At 54.9% G+C, this 7,997-nt stretch overlaps 1 protein-coding gene across 1 annotated transcript in view; it reads right to left on the bottom strand.

Moving 5' to 3' along the window:
* The window catches only part of Slc35f6 (solute carrier family 35, member F6), a 13,325-nt gene extending 5,967 nt beyond the window's left edge, over window positions 1–7,358 (bottom strand). The window contains exon 1 of the mRNA XM_005400439.2: window positions 7,175–7,358. Coding sequence (XP_005400496.1) covers window positions 7,175–7,251 — 77 coding nt within the window. The 5' untranslated portion in view covers window positions 7,252–7,358. The remainder of the gene's footprint in view (window positions 1–7,174) is intronic.
* Between the last annotated feature and the right edge of the window lie 639 nt (window positions 7,359–7,997).

Genomic DNA, 7,997 nt, shown 5'->3' with positions numbered 1-7,997 from the left:
GCTTGCCGGGCAGGTGCTGTACTGCTGAGCTAAATCCCCAGCCCCTGAGCCTGATCCTAAAGCAGGTGGCAAATGCACCGCCACTGGGAAGAGGCAGTGCACACCACAGTGGATAGCGAGAGGCGGACAGCAGGAAGTTACTGTGCACTCTTCCTGCTGAGCCCAGATTCCTTCACAGCATGGTGCTTCAGGTGGCTACCATGCATCATTCCGAATCTGCCATCTCTGTGCACAACTTCCTCTCCTGAATTTTATTTCTTCTGGGCCATCGTGTCTCCAGAGTCCAGTCCAACCCTTCACTTGAAAGTCCCTCTGCTATTAGGGAATTTTCCTGCCTTCCGAATCTTCTCATCTGAGAATAGTGCCAGCTCTTCCTAACCTTTTGCTCCTCTGGCTGCTGACTTCTAGAAGCACTCTGGTGGGTCCAGGCCCAGGGCCAAGCACGTGATTTGGTCTAGACGGAGGCCAGCAAGACAGTGACTCCTCCCTTATGGTGGACAGCCTGAGTCCACTGACACTGCTCTCACTATGTCAGCCGTGTCACCTGCTGGGCAGACCTGGAGCTGTTTTTTGTGGGATGGGACCTGCTCCCACGGCAACACCTCACATGCACGGAGTAAAGTGTTAAGACTCAGGAATCTTTTTGTGACACGTCCTTCCTTGAGGTGTCTTTCCACAGCAAGCACACTGCAGTGACTGTAACACACTCCTGGCTTATCTATCACAAGCCTCAGCTCTCATAGGGGGAAAGCCTTCTGCTTCCTGTATTTCCCACAGTGCCACAGAGCTTGAGCTGCTGGCTGTGCTGAGTGCCTGTGGTCTGGGTTTGACGAGTGTCCTGCCCAGCAACCCTGGCTTCTTTGTGCCCCTGAGCTGGGGCAGGGCGGCACAGAGCTCCTTCCCCCACCCAGGACAAGGACACGATGGAGACTCTGGCAATGGGAGGGCCAGCTAGGGGTGTTGGAGTTCCTGTCTCACACAGACCTCTGAGAGAGCGACCTCAGGGAGTGACCACATCTACACAGATCTGACCACATCCCAGGCGAAAGGAAGAAATTGGCAACTGCACATCTGGGTCAGTCGGGGGACCTTGCCTGCTCCCAGAGATGTGGAGAAAGAGGAACAGTTAGGAGGGTTTGTGGTTTTTGGGAATGGGGCAGGGAGCTGAGAGGGTCAAGGAAAAGCTGAAAGCAAGGGAAGTCTTGACGTGACTGGTGAGAAGGCACGGAGAACTGGGTGCCCTGCACAGGCCAGGGGACCAGGCTGTAACCTGTCCCAGTAGCAACAGGGCAAGGAAGCCCCTATTATAGAACAGAAAGCCTCTTTCTCTGAAGTCTCATTTCTGCCTGAACTGCTTCTGGCTCTGGCTCTTGGGTCCTCAGGCAGGACAGGACATGGGATGTGGATGGGGGCCGAATGTACAGCTCATCCAGGCAGGCCTTCCCTGACCCCAGAGCCCCCTGGGAAGGCCTGCGGGAGGCAGCTCAGTGGCAAGGAGGAGTGAACAAGAGTGAAGGGGTCAAGCTGTACCAGGGAGAGAGCCAACTGCCCCGAGCACAGGAGTAGGACTGAGATGGGAGCCGCAGGGCTCCTCCAGGAGGGAAGAGGGAGGTGCTGCAACTCCACCAAGGCCGGCTAGAAGCCTAGGGCAAGCACTTGCTCTCGGAGGGGATACAGCAGGTAGTTAAACCACTTTCTCCCGTGGTGTCATACCCACACCACAGACTGGCAGCTCGAGAAGTTCTCCCAGATCTAGTGGTGGTGCCATCCTCGGGACTCACCCGTGCCGCTGCCCGTGCAGCTCACGGTAACGATGACTCACATGGGTGGCAGCTTCCGGTGACATTCACTGGTGGTCTGAGAGTGAGCTCAGCACCCAGCTCTCCCACCCTCTCAGCCCCCTGCCCCTGGCCCATCACTACACAGAAGCACGAGAGTTTTGTTGAATGAAACTTCCAGACCCCACCTCTCCAACAGGCAGCCCTGAGGCATGTCTTCTCAAGTCCTACTTTACAGTCTCCCCCACACGCTGGACCCAGTTTGGCCAAACCTCTCTGGGGCCCGCCCTCTCCTAGGGTATGGCAGCTTGTGGGGAGCTGGCTCTGGCTGGGCCGAGTTCCCTCCTCCCCCCAGGTTGTTTTGGCTTTCTCCTTGAGGTAGGTCTGCCTGGACAGGCTGGGCTGGCAGGCTGCCTGCTGGGGAAATGGAATCTCTTTGTATCTAAGAGCCCAGCAACCTGAAGGACTGGGTGTCAGCGGCGCAGGTTGCTCTGCCCAGCCGTCTCTTCAGCCCAAGAGGAGCAGCTCAGACCTACAGGTCCCTGGGGCCAGGAGTCAGGCTCTGGCTCAGCCGGCTGAGGCCTAGGCAGCTGGAGGGGCTCAGGCCACTGCCCCTGTACTTCCACAGGACCACAAAATGTGGAAGTAGAAGAAACTCAGCCATCATCTCATGAAACTGCTACTTTGATAGAAGAGAAACCCAGGGCCAGAAAAGGCTTGAGGGACGCAGAGCTCCTTAGGTACTGCAACATGGGTAATTCCCAAGGCTGGCACCTGGAATGGGCCCATCTGGTTCTGCGCTCCTCCCCTAGACTTAAGTTCTCCTATGCTGTTCATTCTTACTCCAGACTCTTCTTGCTCCCTTGTCGGGGTGAGGGGTCAGCTGTGTAGATAGATGGGCCTTGTTTCTCTACAGACACTGTATTCTGGGGGGCAGGCTGAGACCCACGAGGAAGCACCTCTGCTGGCCAAGGCCTGCTCATTCTAGGGTTCCCTGAGTGTGGGCATGCAGGCTGGGGAGGGGGGTGCCCTTGCTGAGCAGGGAGTCACTTCCTGGCAGGCCCTCCTGACACTTAGCACAGCATTCTGGATATTATGTGCCCATGTGTGGCTAGGGTGGCAGGCAGACTCAGGAAAGGGCTGATGTGGCTGGCTCAGGCCAATCAGCTGAACGTCCATTCCCATAGAATCTCTGCTGTTTCCTGTTGCATCCCCAGCTTGTCAATTCTGGAGAGTCAGGCTCCTCCTGCTTAGGTATCTAGGGAAAAGGGATCTAAAGGACTGGGGCTTCTCCACTGCTATGGGAGCCTGAGACTTGTGAGCAGGTGGCCCTGGCTTATGAGAGGATACGTGACACTGAGCCCTCTCACCTCCAAGGATGAGAAAGCTTTCCTCAGTTTCACGCTGTCCAGAAAAAAGGTAGGGCGGGGACTATGTCTATTTCACAGACATGAAGAGACTAGGGCTTGGGAGGCCAATGACTCATCTCATCCCATAGCTTCCATGCCTCGTGCTCTTTCTACTACACTGCCCTCCGGATTGCAGACTTCCCCAAACTGGCCCTGCAGCTCCTTTGAAGCAACTGTCCAGCCAGTTTTGGAACCCAAGGGTGGGGACACATACCAAGGGCAAAAGTTGGTACTGACAGGAAAGGACAATCTTGCCTGGTGGTACCAGGCAAGATTGCAGGTCCAGGTATAAAGAGAAGTCGGGCCCATTTGCCCACCCTGGCTGGGTGGGTGCTACAGCCTTGCAGAAGCTGGGGAGGGGGCTGGGCCTTAGGAGAGGATTCCTGACCATGAGGCTCTCATCTCATCTTGGCCTTGGTTCTTAAGATGCAGTACCTAAAGGTTCGGGAGAACCAGCTCTGAAATGGGCACTGGTCCAGGAAGGCAGAAATAGATCTCACGGGGACAATCAACAGAAGGTGCTGGGGAGGGGTGAGAACACAGCCAGGGAAAGGAGAAGCAGCCACTTCCCAGGGAGGGGTGAAGGGCTAGCCTGACTGGTGCTTTTTCCTGCCAGGGGCATGTGATGTCTCCTTGTAGCCTTCCAAAAGCTGCTGAATAGGTGGAGAAGAGCTGACTTAGGATTCCAGCACAACTCATATGCACTTCCTCATCCACTGCCCTGAGTCTTCTGAGAAGCCAGAAGCATCATGCTTCTTTCACAGGCCAAGTACTCAATCTGGTTCCAGAGGGAAGTGAGGCAGCATGATGACAGGGCTCCTGGTGTGAGCAGAGGCTTTCTGCCCAGTCTCAGGAGGACACCCTCAGACACAAGCTTGCTGTTCTTGGGAAGGAAAGAGAGAAAAGCCCAAGGAGGCAGGATTTTGGGGTCTTAACAGCACAGGACTAAACTCCTAAGGCCCCGGTGCTCACTGTAATAGTTAATATACTGTGTCAATTTGAGAAGTTTAGAAGTTTAACTCAGCAGGGAACCAAGATCCATACTTTATAAACATCCTCATCTCTTGCAACAAGAGGAGATGGTGTGAGTGCTACACTTGCCTCTCTCTGTGTGTGTGTGTGTGTGTGTGTGTGTGTGAACAGGAGATGATGTGAGTGCTACAACTGCCTAGGTGTGTGTGTGTGGCCTGCTTACAATACAGGGGAGGAAAAGAGGTTTGTTCTCCTCTTTTGCTCTTGCTGCTTTTGCTGTCTTCTACTCCCTTGCCCCTGTGCAATGCCACCCTGCCTTGGAGCCAGCTGACTGTGGACTGAAACCACAAACTGTGAGCTAAATAAACGTTTCCTTCCTTAATTTTGGGTGTCAAGTATTTTGTCTCAGCAAGGTCCTCACTGATCAGCCAACTCAGAAACTTTTCCTTGGGGCCTCCTCTGTAAATTGGGGGATGAGACTGGATGATCTGTGTTTCTAACATTCTAAGCACCCCTAAATGACCTGTTACCCCCACTGGTGGTTAAGAGAGCAGATTCTTGAGCCAGATCACATGGAGTCAAATAGAGATTCTGCCAGCTGGTAGGTGAGTTGGATTTCGTAACTTTACCATACCACACATCAGTTTTTTTATTCAGAGATAATGAGTTTTAAGAGTGTGGTTATAAGAGTTCACTGAGTTTACACGAAAGGTGCCCAGAGCAGGGCCAGGCATTTGGTAGGTCTAGGTATCCCTCTGAACTGGCTGACCATGCTGATTATGATCACAGGCCCGTCTTTCTGCACCTGATGGAGAGATTTTTTTTTGGTACTGGGAATTGAACTCATGACCTCATGCTTGCCAGACAGATGCTGTGTCACTGAGCTATATCCCCAGCTCTGTACCTGATGGAAACTGCAGGTCAGAAACATGATTTTCAATTCCTAATTCACATCAAGATGTTATACTGCTCTCTTTCATTCTTTTTGTCTAAGAGCATCCTCTTCACAGTTTGGATTTAAACTACTGCTTAGGGTCCAACTCTGGGGCTTGTTTAAGGATGGGAAGCTCCTGAGAGGTTACAGGGCAGGGCACAGGGCCGGCGATAGGACCAAACGCTGGGTCTCTCACCTGGGAGCTTGTTTCCTGATTATCAGGCAGCTTCTAAGAGTGATACCTCCGAAGGGCCCCTGGCTTCCTACCTGACGGGTTTGAGCTTTTGAAGGAAGGAGCTGACTCAGTACAGTTTATCCCCATAGTAAATAGCTATTCAGATTCTCCTTGGGGACAGCAACACTGGAAGACTTATAGCTATGCTCCAATTATTTGACCGAGGCTCTGGCTGATATGACAGTTGGATGAAAGACTTGTGCTGTGTTCAGGTCCTGCTGGGAGGCCAGCAGCCATCCACAGGACACACCTGATCATAGGTGAATACAGCTCATCAGAGAGAGGGATGGACCCCATCCAGAGCTCCATGGACTGTGCCCTCCTTTAGGGGAAGGAGGGACACTCTGACTGCCATGTGTCTACCTCAGACTGGGTAAGCATCTCAAAATCAAAGACCTTTTCTTGGTTCCTTTCCTCTCACTCTGTAGGTATCTTATACACGTCTGGTGAATTGAGTATTTCTCCTCTAAAGCGCCTTTCATATCACTGACAGGACTGCTAGATACAAATGGCTCAAAAATGAATAAGAAATTGCCACACCCCTCAAGAGGCTCATAGATTCTCTCTTAGGAGGACTAGAGATGAAATCCATGGCCTTGGGCATGCTAGGCAAGCCTTCTACCACCGATCCACACGAGCCTCCCAGAAAACCCTGCAGACCTGAAGGACAGCCCAGAGAGTGGGGAAGCCTCCACTGGGAGTCAGCACACCCACCTACTGGCTCTGGAGCAGGCAGGGGCCAGGTGGAGGTGAGGCCTGACTGGGCGAGAACCATTGTCCAACCAGACCATTGTCCAACCTTCCCCATGTGCACCCTGAAATCAGTTCTGATAAAGACCAGGCTCTAGGCACTGGGGCTTTTAGATGGTGAACAGCAGATGGGCCCCACCCTGAGGTGGGGACAGAGAAAGGCAAAGAACTGCCAGGAAAAAGTCCGCCTTCTTGAACAGACAGGAGGCAACACTCAAGTCTCTTGGCCTCAGGCTGCCCTGGGTCCTCCGTCCTCACCTCCTGGGGACTGTCTCTACTGTTTTTCCATTGCACCAAAGCTGAACTGCCCACCTGCGCTCTTGGTTGGGTTAAGGACATTTCTTTTCCCCAAGGCAGAAACCCCACCTTCCCATCTGGCCCTTTCTCTCCTGCCTCATTCCCTCTTCCTAGCTGCCTTCATTTGCTAGCAGCAGCCAGAGTGGTTTTCCCTACCCCAATGCCCTGCCCATACTGCTTCTTTCTTTTTTCCAATCAGACTTTCAGCATGTCATTTCCCAGATCAACACTCCCTCTCAAAATGGGATAAAATCCAGCCAGACATTTGGGACTGGTTACGGTGGCTTTGCGCTAGCCTTCCCTCCCTGCCTGCAAATCTGCGCCTTCTACAGATCCTCACCCAGGCGGCAGAGGCAGCTCCCCTCTCCCTCATAAGTGGCCTGAAGGCAGCCTCGTCTCTGCTGCCTCTGCTTGCGCTCGCACGGGCACTCGGCCTGCATGGCCACTCCAGCTAGCTCGGGTGCCGAATCCTGGAGCCTTCTCCGCGGGCCCCCAGCGCCCGCCGGCCTCCAGACAGGAACTGCTCCAACCCTCTGGCTCAGAGATGAGGAACCGGAGGCGCGAAGTCCGGCTGTGGAATAAGGCCGACTCAGCGAGGGAGCTCGGATTCCCCAGCCCGGGGCGCGGCCCGGCTCCGAGTCACCCTGGCCTCGCGGCCCTTGGGTGGTCCACACACAGCGCGAGCCGCCTGCCACTGCTGGAGCACGGAGGCCAGAAAGCAGGGCGCAGGAAGGACAGCGCGCGAGTAGCCAGCGCCCGCTGCCCCAGCAGGCCCCCTCCCGGCCAGGCCCCGACTCACTTTGCCGAAAGCGTGTTGATGGAGCCGGTGACAAGCATGAGCCCGGCCAGGAACAGTTGGTACTTGGTCCAGGCCATGGTGGGGAACGCGGGAGCCCGCAGGAGTCTGCAGCATCCGCCCGGTCACCCGAGGGTCTCCAGCGCGAGCGCTTCCGGGCCGGGCACCACGTGACCCGCGCGGCCCCGCCCCGCGTCGTTCGCCCCTCCCCGCGCCCGGGAATGCTTCCAAGTCTTGGTGCCGACGGTCGGCGGTCCTACCCTGGTACCCGCCGGCTGTTCTCAGCTGGGTAGCTCCAGCCGCCCATTCCCTGCATCCTCTTCCTACCCCCCATTTTTCTTCTTTACGGTGCTGGGGATTGAACCCAGGGCTTCACGCATGGTAGGCAAGCTCTCTGCGATGGAGCTGTACCCTAAGACTCGGGCTTCCCTGTTTGTAAAAGGAACTGGTGGGGCGAAACAGTGAAGATGCAGCATGGGTATTAGCTCATTTCGTAAATACTTCGCAGAGGCTGAGCTGGACCAGGTCTAACACTAGCCAAGGGGGGCTGGGGATTTAGCTCAGCGGCAAAAGCGCCTGCCTGGCAAGCGCAAGGTCGACGTCCTCAGGAAGGACCAGAGGCCTGGGATGTGTTCCTAGGGATCCCAGCTCTCTGAGCTGCTCACATCTCCCAGCAAAGCGGAGTAGGAATCTACTTCTAGCTGCCTCAGAGATCGTTTAGCAGGCAAAACTGACATGCTTGCAAGTGGTCGAGGGGATGGGAGTTGTACTCAGATTCTTCAGTCTCTGGAAGTACGCGCTTTCTGCGCAGCCCCTGGATAAGCCT

This window comes from Chinchilla lanigera, unplaced genomic scaffold, assembly GCF_000276665.1.
Source record: "Chinchilla lanigera isolate Chin_1 unplaced genomic scaffold, ChiLan1.0 scaffold00068, whole genome shotgun sequence".
Taxonomy (NCBI): domain Eukaryota; kingdom Metazoa; phylum Chordata; class Mammalia; order Rodentia; family Chinchillidae; genus Chinchilla; species Chinchilla lanigera.
This window is presented reverse-complemented; position numbering and strand designations above follow the sequence as displayed.